This window comes from Dunckerocampus dactyliophorus, chromosome 17, assembly GCF_027744805.1.
Source record: "Dunckerocampus dactyliophorus isolate RoL2022-P2 chromosome 17, RoL_Ddac_1.1, whole genome shotgun sequence".
NCBI lineage: Eukaryota > Metazoa > Chordata > Actinopteri > Syngnathiformes > Syngnathidae > Dunckerocampus > Dunckerocampus dactyliophorus.
In genome coordinates this window covers 1,592,433-1,613,078 of record NC_072835.1, presented here as the reverse complement: position 1 = coordinate 1,613,078, position 20,646 = coordinate 1,592,433, and the positions used below count along the sequence as shown (strand labels likewise).

The 20,646-nt window shown below is 42.8% G+C and overlaps 2 protein-coding genes across 5 annotated transcripts in view; both read right to left on the bottom strand.

The window, feature by feature from the left end:
* The window catches only part of ap3b1a (adaptor related protein complex 3 subunit beta 1a), an 80,091-nt gene that overhangs the window by 24,935 nt on the left and 34,510 nt on the right, over window positions 1-20,646 (bottom strand). For all 4 annotated transcript variants that reach the window (XM_054756428.1, XM_054756429.1, XM_054756426.1 and 1 more), the window contains exons 19-22: window positions 20,181-20,358; window positions 15,457-15,601; window positions 13,642-13,690; window positions 12,007-12,110 (exon numbers count right to left, since the gene is read on the bottom strand). In XM_054756428.1, the coding sequence (XP_054612403.1) occupies window positions 12,007-12,110; window positions 13,642-13,690; window positions 15,457-15,601; window positions 20,181-20,358 (476 nt within the window). The remainder of the gene's footprint in view (window positions 1-12,006; window positions 12,111-13,641; window positions 13,691-15,456; window positions 15,602-20,180; window positions 20,359-20,646) is intronic.
* LOC129169740 (tripartite motif-containing protein 12A-like) lies at window positions 17,400-19,963 on the bottom strand. Its single transcript, XM_054756430.1, has one exon. It carries the CDS (start codon window positions 19,530-19,532, stop codon window positions 18,189-18,191), a length of 1,344 nt encoding a protein of 447 aa, XP_054612405.1. The 5' UTR covers window positions 19,533-19,963; the 3' UTR covers window positions 17,400-18,188.

Here is a 20,646-nt window from a genome sequence, read left to right as displayed (position 1 = left end):
TTTAGTATAATTAGTATTTTTTAAGGAGTTATTTCCAAAAATATTGTATATTTAAAAAAACAATAAATCATTATTTTGTTTAACCATGTATTCATGCAAAGGCAAAGCTCTCAAAGCTCTACATTCCTACCCGCATCTATGGTCATCAGCTTTGAGTAGTGACTGAAAGGACAAGATGGCGGGTACAAGCGGCCCAATGAGTGAGAAGCACTGTCATCCGAGGAGTAGAAGCGCTGCTCTGGTCAGGATGCCTCCTGGACGCCTCCTTGGGGAGGTGTTCAGGGCACGTCCGACTGGTAGGTGGCCTCGGGGAAGACCCAGTCTCTCAACTGCCCTGGGAACGCCTCAGCATCCGCCGGAAGGAACTGGACGAAGTGGCCCGGGAGAGGGAAGTCTGGGCCTCCCTGCTTAGGCTGCTGATACTTTTGTATCAGAGATGCACGCTATCTTTTTTTTTTTCCTTCAAACCGATAACTTCATGCTTCAATGTATGTAGATGTAAGTGTCGTGTGTGCACACGTGGAGGTAAGAAGGACTGGAACAAACGAGGATGTGACCAAGTGTACCTGTTGAAATATCATGACATCACTACTATCAGGAGAACCAGAGTATAGAGGGGGAGGAGCCACCTGCTGCTGCCCAGCAAGGTGCACTGTATTCGGACACGCGCTTCGAGCGACCGGTGCGACGCCACGGAGGTCTCCGGCAAACCTTTTGCACTTTTCAAAACGCCACCATGCTGGCGTTTAAGGTGGCTGATAAAGTTTTTTATGTGCTCGATTTGTTTTTTTACAACTCGCACACGAAATGTCTTCCTCAAAAAGTGAATGTTTGTTTTGCAAGTGAGGCCCGAGGACTTTCTGTATTCCCGTTTATGGCACCTTTGTGTTTTTTTAATCCTCCTCCAAAGGTCAGCGTGAAAAGTGTTTAAAAACGAAGTCCTTGACGCATCAGGACAAACCCCACCATCACAACACCGGCCCCCTCACACGCTTGTCTGCCGACGCACCTGTGAAAGGAGGTCAAGCAAACATTTGTTAGCAGGCCGCCATGCCGCGGTGCCGCCGCGTCCTCTCCAGCGCCCGTCACGCCAGGTGCAAATTTATCGGGGGCCACTTTTGGATGCGTATGTGTCAATAAAGCTGGCCGTAATGTTTGCGCATCCCATCACGGGGAAAGACATCAACCCCCCCCACATCCCCACGCCGACGTGCTCATCCGGCTTCAAGGTCCCGTGTGCCGCCCGCGGCGCCTTCGGGGAACGGATGGGGGTTTCAAACGGCTTATCATCACCTGTCTCACACAGTGGACGGTTAACGCCTGACACGGGTGCCAACACGAGCCCGCCGCCGCTTCCGTTGCTCCCGTCCTCTTCCACATGCCATAACACCTCATGTGTAAATAAGAGGGATGTAACCTTGACTCCCTTGTCAGACGACATCCCCGCAGCCCCTCTCCCTCCTCCTCTCTGGACAGGAGGAAAAGGGAGGTGACAGTGGCGGGGAAGAAGTTGATTGAGAGGCTCTATTATGCGTCAACTTAAAGGAAGCCGGCGTGATGGATGACACGGGACGCCAGTCACCTTCAGAGCCCGGACGCCGCGTCTCGCGGCATCCTCTGTGGCAAATGACCTGAAAATCCCGCTGACATATCCGAAAAGGAGCCGGGCAGCCTTGTGCATATGACGGCCAATTTGCAGGGAAAAAAAAGATGCTGCAGGGGATCTATATTGAAAATCCATTCCTACTACAAGATGCCATATTGCGTGCATTTAAAGAAAAAATAAAAAGTTTAAAAGGCCTAATTGTCCCCTCAGCTTGGAGATGACAATTAATGGAAGGAAGTCAGCGGGACCTTGAGCGCAAATTGAATTAAATAAATGTTAGTACAGCCGGCGAGAGAGACTTTGGCGAAACGAGAAGTCACTCCGCCGCCTGCAGACAGAGGTTACTTCATTTATGCCAATTTGTCGGCAAATGAGCTTTTCTTACACAATTAATTAGGAACATTTCCACCAAGCAAACATTAGCGGCAATAAGGCGGCCTAACGCTCGAAGTCGCGTGCAACGCTGCTCAAAATGTGGTGTCCTTCAGCGATGCTTGGCGAGTGCTCACATGTCACATGGTCACATGAAACGGTCACCTAGAGTTGCCGTAAAACGGCCGTTCAGCCCTCGTTCTTGCTGTCCTACAGTCGTCCCTCCTTTAACGCGGTGAATTGGTTCCAGACACGACCGTGGTAAGTCAAGTAAGGATTCAATGTTAATAAATGCAATATTTTTGTAATTAGAGCATAGAAAACCTGTTTATGACCTTCTAAATATGCTTTTTAACATTATTAGAGCTCTATAGACATGAAATAACACCCCTATAGTCACCTTTACACTCCTATTACCTAATAAAGTAGACATAATAACAGAAAATAAGACATATAAGACATAGAAAGCCTGTTTACACCCTTCCAAATACACATTTTTAACATTATTAGAGCCCTCTAGAAATGAAATAACACCCCCATAGTGACCTTTTTTTTTTTTTTATAAAAAGGTGTATGGTGACTACAAGTGGACATAAGAGAAAATAAGAAATAGAAAACCTGTTTACCTTCTAAATACACTTTCAAAGATGATTAGAGCCCTCTAGACATGAAATAACACCGCTATGGTCACCGTTACACTCCCATTACCCGATGTAGTAGACATAATAAGAGATAAGACATAACTACCACTTTGGCATTGGGAAAGTCCCGCCTTGTGGTACCTCGAACTAATGACGTGCAGATCAATACGGAAATATCGATACTTCCGATACCAGCTCTTCATCCACTAAAATCATTTCCCAAATGAAAATAAAAATACTTTTGATACTTCAGTCACTTCAAGGTCACGTTTGTCTGTTGAAACGATGACCGATCGTCAACGCAGCCATGTGTGAACTGACTCCATGCGGTGCAAGTTAAGGTAATGTAAGGTAATGTCTCGCCAGTGCAACATTACTGACACCTAATGACACCTAACCCTAAGTGAGCGTCACTTCCTGTTGTACGGAAAGGATGCTCACGGAAAAGCTCCGTCCACTATTACCGGAGTTTTAAACTTTTGTGACCTTGGTGAATACAGTTTGTGATCACAACTTGTGATTACAACTCTGCAAGTGAGTGCTGAGACTTCTGCCTCAATTCGGACCCGCGAGTGGACTAAACTCACCAAAAGAGACAATCAGGTGGAGCCGACAGCCGTTACAAGCAAGCTATCATGCTAGCCGCGGTTTGAAGCCTGATTTCAATAACAGGATAACATTTGGAGTTTTCCTGTGCAGCTTTTTCGGCCCACGAGGACTGGTGGGACTTTGGTGAGATACTGGTGAGAGATAAACTCGCCGTTATAACGAAGATTAATCACCGAAGGTATTGCACCACAAGCCAACGGCTAACTGACGGCGTTACCAAGCAACAGTAACAAGGTCAAAGGCTCGAGGGAGAAAAAGCGCAACAAGCGGTGGCTCTAGCAGTTCTGGTCGAAGTACTCCAGATTCAGTCATATATACGGAAGATGTCGAACAGATTCCTGAGACAACTGGAGGTGCTCACCTATTACCACAACCGCCGCCGAGACCCTACAAGGATGACACAGTTAACCAGTTGACACACCTGAGTGGAAATATAGACAAAGCAACAGCGACAGCCTTGCAGAAGGTTAAACACCGCGCAAACAAGCAAGAAAGAAGTTCAATGGAAAAGAGTGAGTATACCATGGCGAAAACCACGGAGGATTATGGAAAACAGATGCAGCAACTTGTGCAGAGTTCCAACTCCCTGCAAAAACTAACTTATAGTCTGCTAGAGACTACCAACGCCATACAAAGAGAAATGCAAGGTCTGAGAGTGGAGAATAAAAAATTACAGGAAAGTTATGATGCACTGGGAGCCACTCTCAAAAATGAATGTGAAGAAAAGGATAAAATCATTGAGAAGCTGAAAAACACCATAGATGACATGGATCAGAACACGCGAATGAATGACGTGGTCGTGACGGGACTTCCAATCAAACCAAGGTCCTATGCCAGAGCAGTGGCGAATACTGAAGAACCAGACGAAAGGGATGTCGCCTCAACAGAGCAACAAGTTGTTGATTTCTTGCAGTCAAAGAATGTAGATGTAGACATCCAATCTATTGATACTTGCATCCCACTGTATGGTAGGAACCTACTACACCCGTCATCATCGTCAAATTCACTAATAGGAAACACAAGGTTGCTCTGCTGAAACAGGGAAAGAAGCTGAAAGGAACAAATGTCTACATGAATGACCACCTGACCAAGCGCAACGCTGAGATTGCGAAGAAAGCACGTGATCTGAGGAAGCAAGGAAAGATCCAAGGAACATGGAGTGCAAACCGCAAAATCTTCATCAAAGCAAATGGAGGACCAGAGGCCAGAGTTCTTGTTGTCAAAGACATCAAGGACCTAGAAAGATATTGAGGTCTCCCAACATGGAGGAAAACAGCTTTAATATGCGACAAGAAGATCTACAATTGGACACTTTTCACTTTACAGATCACAAACAATTGGATATGAAAAAGATATTGATCCAGACTCAAATGTTTTCTCTCACATTACAAACGACTGCCGTTATTATACGGAGGAGCAATACAACAACAGTTTTATCAACGACGACAAGTTATCCATCATACACATAAACAGCAGAAGCTTGAACGCAAACTTTACTAATATTAAACAATATTTGAATCAATTCAAAGAACCTTTCAAAGTAAAAGCAATCTCAGAAACTTGGATTAATGCTAACAAAGGAATGGACTTCGAGCTGGAAGGATATGAAATGATGAGTGCAAACAGGAACAATGCAAATGGAGGAGGTGTGGCCGTATACGTGGACAAACATCTGAACTACAAAATGGTTGTAGTTGATAACATTTTAGAATGTATAACAATGGAAATCTGTAAAGACAAAAGCAAAAATGTGTTAATAAGTTGTGTGTACAGAACTCCAAAGTCAAAGATTGGAATGTTTGAGGATTGGATTAAGACAACGTTTACAGACATACAGGAGGTCAAAAAACTATTTTTATATGTGGAGACTTCAATATTGACCTTTTGAACCCACACAAGTGCAAGGAAATAGACGACTTTATAGACACAATGTATAGCTTGAGTTTATATCCTAAAATCATTAGACCAAGTAGAATAACAGACCACTGTGCCACCCTCATCCATAATATATTCACCAATGACTTTGATAACAACACCATCAGTGGCCTGCTAATTAGTGACATCAGTGATCATCTTCCAGTGTTCACTATTTACAAGGAACATTATAAGAAAAAACAGGCGGAGGCAAAAAAGACTTTTCAAAGATTGCGTACAGAGGACAGCATCCGTGCCTTCAAGATAGGACTAGAAGAACAAAGTTGGGAGAGTGTCTACAGTGCAACAGATGTGGACGAGGCATATGACAGCTTCCTTGGTACTTATATGGAGCTCTACGATAAGAACTGTCCCTGGCAAGAAAAGCCCAAGAAGCAAAAGAAAAACCAGCAGCCATGGATGACAAAAGGACTAAAAAACGCCTGTAAGAAGAAGAAGACATCATACAGGACATTTATCATTCAACAGACTAAAGAAGCAGAACAAAAGTATAAGACTTACAAAAACAAGTTGACAACTATCTTGAGAGTGTGTAAGAGGGAATATTATAGTCACGTACTAAATAAGAACAAAAATAAGATGAGAGCAACTTGGGGCATCTTAAATAGTCTTATAAAGAACAACGTTAAGAAAGCAGACTATCCTCCCTATTTCATGGTTGGAAACACTTACAGGAATGACATGAATGCGGTAGCTGAAATGTTTAATGAATATTTTGTAAATATTGGACAAAAACTGGAAGAGGAAATTCCAAAACAAGACACAATTGATGAAGGGATTGATATTATTGATAGGAATCTTAATTCTATGTTTCTCACTGCTGTAACCAAAAAGGAGATCACTGACATTGTTAACCATTTTAAGGCAAAAACATCAACTGATTGTCATGGAATGGAAATGGAAACAATTAAAAGGGTCATCAATGAGATCGCAGACCCGTTAACATATATTAGTAACTTATCATTTCAGACTGGAATATTTCCAAGCAAAATGAAAACAGCCAAGGTGGTTCCAATTTTCAAAAAAGGAGACAAACACCAATTTACAAATTATCGACCAGTTTCCTTGTTACCACAATTCTCTAAAATTGTGGAGAAGATATTTAATAATAGGTTGGACAAATTTATGAATAAGAATGAATTATTGGCTAGCAGTCAATATGGTTACAGAGCCAACATTTCAACTTCTATGGCACTGATGGAAATCACGGAGGAAATCACTACTGCCATAGACAACAGAAGATGCGCAGCTGCTGTATTCATGGATCTGACAAAAGCTTTCGATACAATTAATCACACTATTTTAATTTCAAAATTAGAAAGGTATGGAATTAGAGGTTCAGTCTTAAATTGGGTTAAAAGCTACCTAGCAAAGAGGAAACAATTTGTAAAGCTAGGAGAATACACATCTGGGAGTTTACATACTACGTGTGGAGTACCCCAGGGGTCCATACTGGGACCAAAACTGTTTAACTTGTACATTAACGACATTTGTAAAGTAACAACTTAAAATTGGTATTATTCGTCGATGATACCACCGCTTTCTGTTCTGGTGAAAGCACACAAGAACTCATTAAAAAGGTCAAGGATGAAAAGGTCATATTAAAGTCATGGTTTGACAAGAATAGATTATCTCTGAATTTAAGTAAAACTAAAATAATGCTATTCGGTAATAGTAGAAAGGACACGTACGACCAAATACAAATTAATGGAACGGATACTGAAAAAGTGGAAGAATATAAATTCCTTGGGGTTGTAATAGATGAAAAAATGAGTTGGAAATCTCATATTAAATATATACAACAAAAGGTGGCGAGAAATATCTCAATATTGAATAAAGCAAAATATGTTCTTGACCAAAAATCACTCCACACTCTGTACTGTTCCTTAGTATTACCATATCTAACGTATTGTGTGGAGATATGGGTAATAATTACAAAAGCAATCTTCACTCACTCACTGTACTGCAAAAAAGATCTGTAAGGATAATTCATAATACCAAGTATAGACAACATACAAACCCTCTATTTTTAAAATCGCAGATATTAAAATTCGCAGATTTAGTACACTTTCAAACTGCTAGAATAATGTTTAAAGTTAATAACAACTCGTTACCCAAAAACCTCATAAAGTATTTCTCAATCAGAGAGGAGAAATATGATCTTAGAGGAAAATTAAACTTAAAACATTTATACGCGAGAACTACGCTGAAAACCCACAGCATTTCCGTGTGTGGAATTAAATTATGGAACGGATTGAGTAAAGAACTCAAACAATGTACAGAGATGAGCAAATTCAAAAAACAATGCAAGCAGTTGATGTTTGCTAAATACAAGGCAGAAGAGTCCTGATTGTTCTGTCAGGTTTGTTATATTATTTTTTTTATTTTTTTTTATTTTTTATTTTTTTTAAATAATTTTCTTTGTTGTGTTTAAAAAAAAAAGAAAAGAAAAAGCTTTGTTCTTTTTTATTTATTTATTTAGTATTGTCATCATTATTATTATTATTATTAATGTTCTTTCTTTTTTTGGGGGGGGGGCTGTCTTACCGTTATCTATTATGTATTATCCTGACTATCACTGAAAACATGACATGGAAAGCAGGAAGTGAACTACATGTACTGTACTAGATGTAGAATGGATGGGGGGTAGGATTAAATAAGCTTTGCTTCTTCCTACTCCTTTTGGACATGTGGAACTGTGAAAGGATGATTCATGAGATGTATTCCATTGGAACCTTCATGTTCAAATAAACTAAACCAAACCAAACCAAACCAAACCTAGTGACCAGGGTAGAATACTACATATGACCTGTCTTTTCAATATTTTTGACTAAAACTAGGCCACAGTCCAACCACAAAACAGCCATGATTTATAATTGAATTATTTTTTGAATAACCACGATGATGTGAGGGAGTGATATTCGAACCGCGAAATGGCGAGGGACGACATGAAGGACTAGTCTAGTTCAGCTTAGTTTACGGCATATGCCAATTATTGTTTGTGCCACTTTTGAGAGAAGAGGCTTCGCTACACATCTTAAAATGCTGCCTTATCCGTTCAGTCGGCTACAGACGTGGAAGCTGGACGTTTGCTTCTTTTGTTTTTCTTCAGCAAAAAAGGGTCACCTGGCATGATGTTGCTGTTAAAACGGGAGTGTGATGTTAGCACGCTAGGTCACATAGCTACGCTAGTGCTAACATACAGTAGGTGTCCCCCTGTCCCACTCGATGTCACCTTGCTGCATGTGATAGATGGCATCTGTTACATTGTGCAGAGGGTAAAAAGTGGATAAAGCTCATTAGCATTCAAGCTAGAGACATGCAGCACCTACTAAAAGCAATTCTAATCTGCATCAGATGGCCCAGAAGGTTAGGAAGTTATTAACTGACACGTGGGAATCTAACAGTGCTGATATGTGAAGGAGCCGCGTTCTCAGAGACAGCTATGATGGAGGGATGACTCGTAGAAGAGCAGAGAGCACATGCCAGCTATGGCCAAAGTGGGTGGAGCTATAGCCAACAGTAAATGTGCGAACCTAAATTCTAGTTAAAACAGACTAAGGTAAGTTAAAGGCATAAACGGGAAGACACAGATACTCATCCAGATCTTAACAGAACAAAACAAAGGTTAGTCAGACCCACGAGAACAGGAAGTTGGCAAACCGCAAGCAGGCTCAGGAAGTGTAACCTAGCAACGGCGGAAGCCACAACCCACCATCTCTTTTCGCCAAGAGAAAAAGGTGAAAAATCCTGACTTTCACAGGCGGGGGGCTAACGTAGCACAAAGATGCTGAACCTGCAACTTTGAAGCACTTTTTTTTTTACTACTGTGAAGTCACTTGGGGGCCGCACGGTGGTCTAGTGGTTAGCATGTTGGCCACACAGTCACAGTCTGGAGATCAGGACGATCACACCATCCTTTGTTTCTGGTAACATTCTGCAAGTTGTCGTCTGCGGTGTGGAATTCAATGATGCAAATGTTCGTGAAAGCAACTGAAACCAGAGGAAGTGTAAAAGACACACGAGCACTTCTCAAAGTTTGCTCTCTGAGAAGCATTCTTCCCCGCGTGGGCACCGACTCCTTTAGCTTGGGTTAATCTGCGCGGTTTGAGTGGCAGCCCGGGGTTTCGCAGGGCAGCGGCTTATACACGGCGGCGCCCTGGGTCCTCCTGCTGACTCATAATTAGACGCTCGGGTCAGCGGCGAGCGAGACGACAGGCGCCCGCCCTGATGGACACCAAATGAACAAATTATGATGGCCCCCTCTGGGTGTGATGGGGTCAAACGCCCGCCGCCCCGCCGCTGACAGTTCAATTTCCCCCTCCGACGCAGCCCCATTTGCCCGGCGCTAATTATGAATGAAGCCTTATCAGGCTCAGGCGTCCCGGGATGCGGCGCTGGGAGGGCTGCGGCGGGGATTTAAGAGACGCTGGCGAGAGATCCTGATGTCAAAATGTTATTAGAGGGAGAAGCGGCATTCGAGAGACGGCGAGGGGCGTGGGCGGGGGTCAAAGACGGTGACCGAGGTTAATGTAAATGCCTTTGATAACCATGCAGTAATTCTCTAAAAGCGCCCGAGTGCTCAGCTGAGGCACACTCGCCGCCTCTGTGGGCAGATTGCGCTGAAATAGAAATGACACTGGGGCCAGTGTGTGTGTGTGTGTGTGTGTGTGTGTGTGTGTGTGTGTGTAGATAGACGGCAAGGTGGGGAGGGGCGTGTGTGCATAAAGGTGAGTTATTTACCCCAGCCTATGAATCTGGATGGCCGTCGCGTATTTCTGCATAGAATTGGCTCTAAATCAGCTGCTGATGTGCCACTCTTCTTCTAATCTGCATTTCTATTCCCTATTACCCGCCGGCCTTCACCTGGGCAGGACACGCGGCGGCTAACAAGGCGGGCGCTGCATAAACGCTGGCCTGAGAGCGACTGTCAATCACCGTGAGTGACAGGCGGGCGCTAAAGTCGCAACTCGGCGGCGGGGAGCTTAAAGGCCGCCCGGCGAGACACGGCCACGTCGTTATGCATCCATTGCGGCCCACCGTGTACAATAACGGCCTCTTTATCACAGACCCCCCTGCCCCCTCCACATATTTGATGGTGTGTAAATGTCAAGGATCATCCCTCGCTTTGATGTGTGCATTTTTAACGACATCGAGGATGAAAACAGATTGCACACACCAAAGAGTTTGTTTGCCTCTTCTTGCTCCATGAAAGGTGCAATCATAACCATGTTCATATGGCAACTAGAGATGCACAATACACATTCCAGACTGATAACCCATAACTTTTTAATATCTACTATTTAAATGCAGATGTAAGCGTAGTTTGTGCACACGTGGAGGTAAGAGCGGCCGCTGTGATCTTTTGCACTTTTCAAACACTGCGGCGGTGGTGTTTCAGGTGGCTAATAAGGTTTTTTTGTGTGCTCGATGAGGTTTTTCTTTCCCCTCATCGCGCAGCATTTGGTACAACATCCTTCCTCTTAAAGCCAATGTTTGTTTACAAGTGAGCTCGGGGCAAGTCACGACCCGCACAGTACGGGTAATCTCACCTCACTGGAGCACTTTTTAAAATATTGGTTATCTGATCTAGTGGTTAGCATGTTGGCCACACAGTCAGGAGATGGACAAGATCTGGGCTGGAATCTCCGTTGGGCATTTCTGTGTGGAGCTTGCATCGGCACGATAGTTACTGGGTATGCCACTAATCTCAACTAAGGCTAGCTGCTAGCAAGCTGCTAATGCTATCAGAGGTAACGTGTTGACTTGACTTCACTCTACCATGGATAATAAATAAATCACCGCTGTTTCCTGACTGACTATGGCCTATTATTAGTCAAAAAGTATGCCTATTTAAGCAAATTTTGTTTATTTCTGGCCTAAATCAATCCAAACTAATACATGACGTGAGTGTGAATGACTTTATGTGCCCTGCCAACAGCTGGCAACCAGAGACACCCAAAGACAGCTGGGATAGGCTCCAGCATACTCCCAGTACAAGTGCTACGCTGTATATGCAAAATGATCCTTGTTTGTACTCATTTTTAACCTTCCTGCGGAGGAAGGGAGTGTGTGGTCCCCCCAGCATGCCTTGCGGGTTACAAATAGGTAATAAATAGCATTGCTTTGCATGTATATTCGTGTGGAGGCGTCTATTTCGTCTTTGTGGTACAGTTTGAATTGTAAATATGCAAGAGATCCACTGTAGTTGTGCTGGTAACACTCGTACCTCACGTTCATTAATCATCAGACATGTTGCACCAGGACCGGTACGCGAAAGAACAGGTGGGGAGTCAAAAAAAACCAAAAAAAAACCTGACACTGACAGCGGCGAGGAAAAGAATGATCTGGACATTTCCCCTCCCGGGACCAGGAGACAAGATACAAAGTACACACGGCGCAGGAGAGAAAAGAGGCCGTCACACCAGGAAAGGTCGAACATCAGATATACACAAGACGGCGGCACGGGGGAACGCCAGAGATGGAAGGTGTCGGCGTGGAGAGCGAGGCCCGACAACAGAAATGGAGTTCAAGGGTGCAAAAAAAAAAGAAAAAAAAAGACAAGCCAGGCAGCGTGAGAGAGACGGATACAGGAAGCGGCAAGAAGAGCGCTTGCTGCGTCCTGACTGGCCATAAATATAAGGCGTCAGAAAAGGTCAATGCTTTGGGCGTCTGGTGCAGAAATGTTCCGACGGGGGTGGGGGGGAAAGAGAAGCTCATTTCACCGCCTCATACGGTGTCAGAGCACCAGGAACAATCGACTCTCAGCGCACCGTGATGGAGGAAGCCTGGCCTGACGCTTCTTTCTCATGCATCAGCTAACACACACACACACACACTAACCTGCATGGTGGGGGCGATGCCGGAGAGAGAGAGACCTTCCAGGTCCGACAGCAAGCTGGGAGAGACCACCGAGGACTTCACTGTGTTTGCTGGAGTTGGGGAAACTAAACGGCCACAGGAGAAAGCGAAACATCATCATGTCATACCCTGTGCACTGGTGAACACATGAAACATTATAGGCCCCGAGATTTCAACACATGTCCTCCAATAAACATCATCATGTCATACCCTGTGCACTGGTGAACACATGAAACATCATAGGCCCCGAGATTTCAACACATGTCCTCCAATAAACATCATCATGTCATACCCTGTGCACTGGTGAACACATGAAACATCATAGGCCCCGAGATTTCAACACATGTCCTCCAATAAACATCATCATGTCATACCCTGTGCACTGGTGAACACATGAAACATCATAGGCCCCGAGATTTCAACACATGTCCTCCAATAAACATCATCATGTCATACCCTGTGCACTGGTGAACACATGAAACATCATAGGCCCCGAGATTTCAACACATGTCCTCCAATAAACATCATCATGTCATACCCTGTGCACTGGTGAACACATGAAACATCATAGGCCCCGAGATTTCAACACATGTCCTCCAATAAACATCATCATGTCATACCCTGTGCACTGGTGAACACATGAAACATCATAGGCCCCGAGATTTCAACACATGTCCTCCAATAAACATCATCATGTCATACCCTGTGCACTGGTGAACACATGAAACATCATAGGCCCCGAGATTTCAACACATGTCCTCCAATAAACGGAGCTTCGAAATAATGAAGATAATGAGAGAATTATGATGAGGAAAAAAAATGTGCCTAAAAAAAAAAAACGCAAATAAAGTGCTTTTTTTCCTCCTGCCTGTGACGTGAACTTCCACTGAGCTCTTTCCTGCTTGCAAATTGACAGTAATGAATACATGATTTTCTAAAATCATGTAATATTATTACATGATTTTATATTTTATTATCTCGCCACATCGGTTATCATGCGGCTTTAAAATACTGTAATGATCATAATAAAATCAAAAACATTTGATAGAATTAAATTGAAATAATAATCTGAGTCATGACTTTATTCCCATCATTCTTGGACTTTATTCTTTTAACATTATAGCTTTTCTGCAACTTCATTTTCTTTGTCATTTTTTGCTGTTTGTAATTGTTTTGTTGGTTTCTCATAATATGACATCGTTTTTCTTCAATATTTTACTGTTACGCTACTAAAATGACACTATTTTTCCTCGTTCGATTACCACTTCAAAAAAATATATTTTTCATGTAAAAGCACTGCTGATTTTGTTCTTTTTTTTGTTAAATTATATTTGTAGAATATGTTGTGGTCCAAAAAAAAAAAAAAAAAGCAGCTGTGGATTGCAAACGGCCCCCAGGCTGCACTTTGGACACCCCTGCCTTCGACGGACCAAAGTCAAAGCTGATGCGTGTGAATATCTACAACACAAACATGACAGCTCTCCTTTCAAGCTTTCCACCTGAGGGGGCAGTAAACTTCAGATGTGGGGGGGCAACTTGTTGAAATGTGAACGTCTGACTTCAGTTTCTAAAGTAGGACGTTTAGTGAATACGTAAAAGTTTGCGTAGCCAACTCACAGTCGTCCAGATCCAGTAAGGACACCTCCATCTTGGACTTCTTCTCCACCTGGAAGACAAGAGCGGAGGAGACCCCAAGTATTCACGTGAGCTATTTTACTGGCGGCCATGTTTGGAGACGGCGCCACAGCCGCGTTCCGTATCGGCAGCGCACTCATCAAAAAACTAACACATTTATCACCCTTTCTCCACGCAGCCATAAAAAGTTGAAAGTGTGAGATAAGAAAGTTGAAATTACAAAATAAAAAGTCCTAATCATGAGATTAAAAAGTCCAAGTCATCACCACGCAGCAATAAAAAGTTGAAATTCTGAGATAAAAAAGTCAAAATGAGATTTAAAAAAAAAAGTCAAAATTATGAGATAATAATTATAAGAATTATAAGAAATAATAATAATAATTACTAATAATTATAAGAAAGTCGAAATTAAGAGATTGTCAAAATTATGACATAAAAAGTCATAATTATGAGATAAAGTCGAAATTATGAGATACAAAAGTCAAAATTATGAGAAAGAAAGTCATAATTATAAGATAAGAAAGTCAAAATTATGAGATAGTCAAAATTATGACATAAAAAAAGTCAAAATGAGATTTTAAAAAGTCAAAATTCAGAGAAAATAGAGTCAAAATGATTAGATAAAGTCATAATTATAAGAAAGTCAAAATTATGAGCTAGTCAAAATTTTTAGATAGTCACAATTATGAGATAAAAAGTCAATTATAAGATTAAAAAGTCAAAATTTTGAGACAAAAAAGTCAAAACTATGAAATATAAAGTCATAATTAGGAGATAAAATCGAAATTATGAGAGAAAAAGTCAAAATTATTAGATAAAGTCGAAATTATGAGATAGTCAAAATTATGATAAAAAGTTATAATTATAGGATTAAAAAAGACAAAATTTTGAGATAAAAAAGCCTAAATTATGAAATAAAAAGTCATAATTAGGAGATAAAGTCGAAATTATGAGAGAAAAAGTCAAAATTATGAGAAAAGAAAGTCATAATTATAAAATAAGAAAGTCAAAATTATGAGATAAAGTCCTAATGAGGAGATAAAAAGTCCAAGTCAGGACGTATGAACGCCTCGATCATCCTTCCTCCATGCAGCTCGCCATGCACCACCCACATAAAGAAGCAGAAAACCCCACCCGCTGCGGCGGGGGCTGAGCCAATAAAAACAATAAAAGTCAAGTTGTAGTCGTATAGTAGTAGTATAGTATAGTATAGTATAGTATAGTAGTAGTATACTATTTACACTACATGTAAACAGCTCTTTAAAAAAAAAAAAAAAAAAAAAAAAAAAAAGGCCGCTCGGCGCGTGTACCAGAATACAGTGCACCTTGCTGGGCCACAGCAGGTGGCTCCTCCCCCTCTATACTCTGGTTCTCCTGATAGTAGTGATGTCATGATATTTCAACAGGTACACTTGGTCACATCCTCGTTTGTTGCAGTCCTTCTTACCTCCACGTGTGCACACAAACACTTACACCTCAATACACTGTAGTAGGTATCGGTTATTATTGGTATCATGTCAACGTTGAGAAGCACAAAGTTGTGGGTATGTGTTTTTAAACATGGTTTGATGACTTTTGAGTAGTACGTAGTGTATTAAATACAATGTTAATGTACAGTTCATAAGAGTGTGGAGTGATGGCTTCTGTTGGACTTTGGAGGGTCCACTGTTGCTGACGACACAAGCTAGCATAAAGTGAATGGAGTGAGGTTCCCCCGACTGGGGAGGTTAGCGCAGGTGTGTGTTCCCGTCTGCCTATTTTTGCACTGTATGACTGGTGACTGAACCGTGACCTTACCTTGGGTTTGGACTTGACATTGCTCTTCCTCTTCTGCTTCGCCGCCGAGTCCTGTTCAGAGTCGGAGTCGCTATCAGACGTGGCGCTTTCGGACGACGAGCTGCTGGCTTTGGCCATGGGTCGCTCGGCGTTTTCATCAGAGTCGCTGCAAAAAAAAAAAAAAGAAAGAAAAAGAAAAAGCGCAGCAATCAGTGCAAGACCTGCTTCCACGCGAGGAGAGACGCGGGCTCAGGGAGCCGGCGCCGGAATCCAAAGTAGGTGAGAAAAACAAAAGATCAATCTGTTTGTGTTTGCCGAGCTAATTTAATGTTACATTTCTCCACACTCGTCCCGTCTCATTCTCTCGCTCCGTCTCTCTTCAATTTGTCCCGATAATGAGTGTTTACTCCGCCGGCCCGCCACTTTGTGCTGTTCAAATTAACGAGGGGAATGGTGACGCTAGCTGGCTCTCTAACTTGGGCGATGATGGAAAGCCAGTATTCATTTGGCCAACACGTTTCATTTGCTGCCAACAGGAAAAAGTCATACAAATCAGCGCCGGCCTGATTAGGCCCGGCCCGCGACGACTGGGCCATAATGAGGGCATTATGCTGTGTTTGTTGTGGAAGCGCGGGGGTGAGGCCGAGCTAATTACGCAGTGCACGTGCGTGTGTGTGCGAGCACTGGGGCCGACTTGCTCTAATTACGCTCGCTAATGGGGAGAAGAGGGTCAGCCGGCGGGCCCGTCACGCAGACCAAGCGCCGGGGCGTTCTGTGCCAGTTTGCAGGAAGAAAGTGAATTTGAAAGTGCGCAGGCAGGCTCGTTGGCCCTAATGAGTCAAATAGCATTCATTGCTAACACCGGGCTGCTAAATGACCAATCACAAGTCATTAGCCATTAGCCATGTAAATGTGGGCTGCGCTAGTGGAGGACGATTCTGCTTGATTAGCTCGTTAATGGGACTCCCGCTAACAGTAAGAGTGTGTGTGTGTGTGTGTGTGTGTGTGTGTGTGTGTTCTAACACTGACTCTACAAGCTTTAAACACGAGACTATGAAAAAAACAAAGAGACTATTGTGTTTTTTCATAGTTTGGCTGGTATAAAAATACAGTGGTGTGAAAAAGTGTTTGCACCTTCTTATTTTTTGCATGTTTGTCACACTTAAATGTTTCAGATCATCAAACAAATGTGAATATTAGTCAATGACAACACAACTGGACCACTTTATGCAGTTTTTAAAGGAAACTGGTTATGATTAAGTGAGAACATTTTTTTTAACCCCCTTAAAAACATAACCTAAGTAGGATGAATTGAGATGTTAGTGTGGAAAAGGTTCTAAAAGCCATTTCTGAAGCTATGGGACTCCAGCCAACCACAGTGAGAGCCAAACATTGGAACAGTGGTGAACCTTCCCAGGAGTGACCGGCCAACCAAAATGACCCCAAGAGCGCAGTGACGACTCATCTGAGAGGTCACAAAAGACCCCACAACAACATCCACAGAACTGCAGGCCTCACTTGCCTCAGTTAAGGTCAGTGTTCATGACTCCACCATAAGAAAGACACTGGGCAAAAACGGCCTGCATGGCAGAGTTCCAGGACCAAAACCACTGCTGAACAAAAACAACATTAAGGCTCGTCTCAATTTTGCCAGAAAACATCTTGATGATCCTCAAGACCTTTGGGAAAATACATTTTTGGAAGGTGTGTGTCCCATTACATCTGGCATAAAAGAACACCATACCAACAGTAAAATATGGTGGTGGTAGTGTGATGGTCTTCAGGACCTGGAAGACTTGCTGTGATAAATGGAAGCATGAATTCTGCTGAGGGAGAATGTCGGCCATCTGTTGGTGACCTCAAACTGAAAGCAACTTGGGTTCTAAGAAATACCCAGTCATGTTTGGTGCTCGCACTAACAGTTAGCATACTAGCAAAGCAACAGTGCTAACATGACACTCACATTTTAACAGCAACATCATGCTAGGTTAGCTTATTTGCTAATGAAAAACAAAATGATCAAACTCACAGAGTACATGTCTGTAGCTGACTGGATAGTTGGCAGCGCTCCAATGCCTGCATGCTAACAGGTCGCATGCTAACACCACATGTTAACACTAAGTGTTCATGTATGTTTATAGCGACAAAAATAGCTAAAACTTTTACATGCTGATGTTATCATGCTAAAATGATAACATGGTAACATCCAAAGATACATGATAGTGCAATCATGCTAGATGCTAGCGACTATGATGTTAGCATTTTAGCCATTTTGGTGGCATACATTGTAAATACTTATCGCTATCATGCTAGGTCAGGGGTCGCCAACCCTTTGATCGTGATCGACTCCATTTGTAAAGGTGACAATTCAACATGACTGGACACAAATGATGTATTTATTTATTTTAGTCATTTTATCTTGTGATATTATTGAATGGTAGAATATACAGAATAAAAGTACTAAATGTATTCATCTCAAATTAGCCGTCACCGTAATGTCATCCAGACGTCCAGTTCCATTGTTGTGTATTTGAACATAAAGAATGAAGACGTGTACAACAGCATCTCTTGCAATGAAGGAAATATCAAAGCATCATGGATAGATTCATCACTGAAAACACAAGTTTACATGAGGAAAGTCACATGACATGTTCATGATGGTGTCTTCTTCTATGGTGTGTCATTTCCCAGTGTTCATTTACAGTGTACTTCCATATTTGTGGAAAAGCAGGACATCACTGATGTTTTACAAGTTATTTTGCCAGCATTTTCAGAGGGATGTCATCGTTTGTGCTGAAGTAAGGGTACAGTTCTTTACTGCTGACAGACAACCACCTCCAAGGAATGTCATATGTGTCTACTTGAGTGTTGGTAAGATGATCATGGAATGAAAGTCTTCCTTTGTCTGCGTCCACACAAAATCTGATCCTCTGCAGTTTGTCCTTGACGTGCAGATCCAAGGATTCACCTTGTGGACTAAACCTTTGGTATTTCCCATCTCTAAATCTAATGCCACATTTATACGCTTTGTGACGCCCTTTAATCAGCACCCCCACTTCCCAGACCTTGTTGTCTCCCACCTCAATATTCCAGACGTGTGTCACTTCCAAACTAGCAGCATCCATACCAGCAAACCACTTGTTTAAGTTGAGAGGATGCCATCCTCTGCTTATCTTCTGATTGAGTACTGGATTGATGTTGAGTAGGGCCGGACTGGGGAAGAGCATCTCCTTAAGTTTTCCCCACACGGTGAACTTGAGCTTGTCCAGATGTTTGTCCATGTCCAGCAGAGGTCCTGGGAGCAGCTTGGACTCCTCAGGCAGCTGCTGGACTCTGGTCTTCACGTCCTTGTAGTTGTTCATGAAGGAAATGTCGTCAGCTGCCAGCTGCTTCTCTGTGCTCTTGATCACGTCTGAGAGAGCTTCAATGTCTCTGCTGAGTTCCACAAGTTTCTCTTTGATGATCTGACTCTTTTGCTGCTTTTCCTCTCTCACAGCAGACAACCTGGCCTCCTCCTCTTCCTGCAGAACGTTGTGAAGCTCCATAAACTTTATCTTAATCTCACTCTCAGTCAGGAACCTCTGTAGCTTGAAGTTCTCAGCTTGTTTAATGAAGGTGTCTTTACACTTACTTAACTCTTCCAGCGTTATCGGCATGGCCTGCAGGTCTTTCTGGAGATCCTCTCTGTGATCCTTTGCAACTTCACCGATAGGAGAGAACTTGTGGTTAGCATGGATTTTTGCATCTCTGCAGACGAGGCACACAGGCTGCTGATGGTCCAAACAGAAGAGTTTCAGTTTGTCATCGTGCAACCTGCACCTGGCCTCGGATTCCAAAAGAAAAGCTTCACACATGTTCCTCAGAACCAAGTTTGGAGTTACTTTCTTGGATCTGTACTCCACCCTACAGACTGGACATGAATGGACGTCTTTCCCCTTCCACCATTTCTCCACACACAAGCGACAGAAGCTGTGGCTGCACGGCAGCATGACAGGATCTTCAAAGATGTTGAAGCAGGCAGGACATTGGAGATCCTCAGAGAAAGTCATGTTTCCTCTGAAGACAAGTTCTTTGGAGAAGCAACTTCTCGAGCGCATCTGCCTTGACGTCAAAGACAGCCAAGTCCTCTCACCACCAGTTGTATAAAAGGATAAATATCATCAACCAGGTGCCAGCATAAAATCAGCAGGTGAAGGGAGCGTTGAAGTCCAGTTGGAAAGCACTCTTGTACCAGCGTCCAACTTACCGCCCTAAGACCAGAAGACCTGCTTCCTCTCTTCAGGACGCAAGTGCTGTGCTGAAGTACAGGCAGGAATTTATGATTCACATTTGAAACAGGAAGGGCCACGTTATGGTTCTGCTTAGTCGGTAAGAGCGTTCCTTCCGGCCCCGCCTTGATCCTTTCCAAGTGTTTCTATGCATGTACTCTCTTTTAAAGAGCAATCTGTGAGTTAAGAGGACTTAGAACAGGGGTGTCAAACGCAATCATACAGGGGGCCAAAAGTCAAATCCTACTTTAGGTTGTGGGCCGAACTGGACATTTACCCCACCCCACACCACTCCCACCCCATCTTCCCAACTTTGTATCTTTCTTACTAATTACTATCTTGAAATTTTCAACCCTTGTATATTTGTGGGCCTAGTGGTTAGCATGTTGTAACGGTTGCAAACATTCCTTTCAAGGTGGCTCCATGTGGCTGCACACTTCATATACCACGATACTATGGAGAAGGATGTTTCATTACCTGTCAGCGTGATTGTGCGTTCGTTTCTCTGCTTGCACTTTCTGTGTGTTTTTGTTTGTCGTCTTCTTTTGTTCAGACTCTGAGTCGCTGGATTGACCTGAACTCTTCCCGGAATCAGTGGAGCTCTTGTCGAACTCGTCGCTGCTGTCCTCCTCCTCCTCACTGGCGCTGCCGGACTCTGTGCACAACAATCACAGCATGTATGTATGTACAGTATATATGTATATACTGTATATATATATATATATATATATATATATATGTATATGTCTGCAAAAGTGGCCGCTATAGACAGGTGGCCTCTACAGACAGGTTGGCGTCCAGTTTGAAGGTTGACCAGTAGAGGAAAAAAAAGAAAAAAAGGGGGGGAAAAAATAATAATAATAATAATGTTGACCAGTAGAGGGCGCTGCGGACTGCGGATAAAATTTGTACAGCACTACTAGGCTTGTTATTATCATGGTTC

What these genes read in the sequence shown, in the direction of transcription:
- LOC129169740 (XM_054756430.1), bottom strand. Translation starts at nt 19,532, where the DNA reads ATGCGCTCGAGAAGTTGCTTCTCCAAAGAACTTGTCTTCAGAGGAAAC.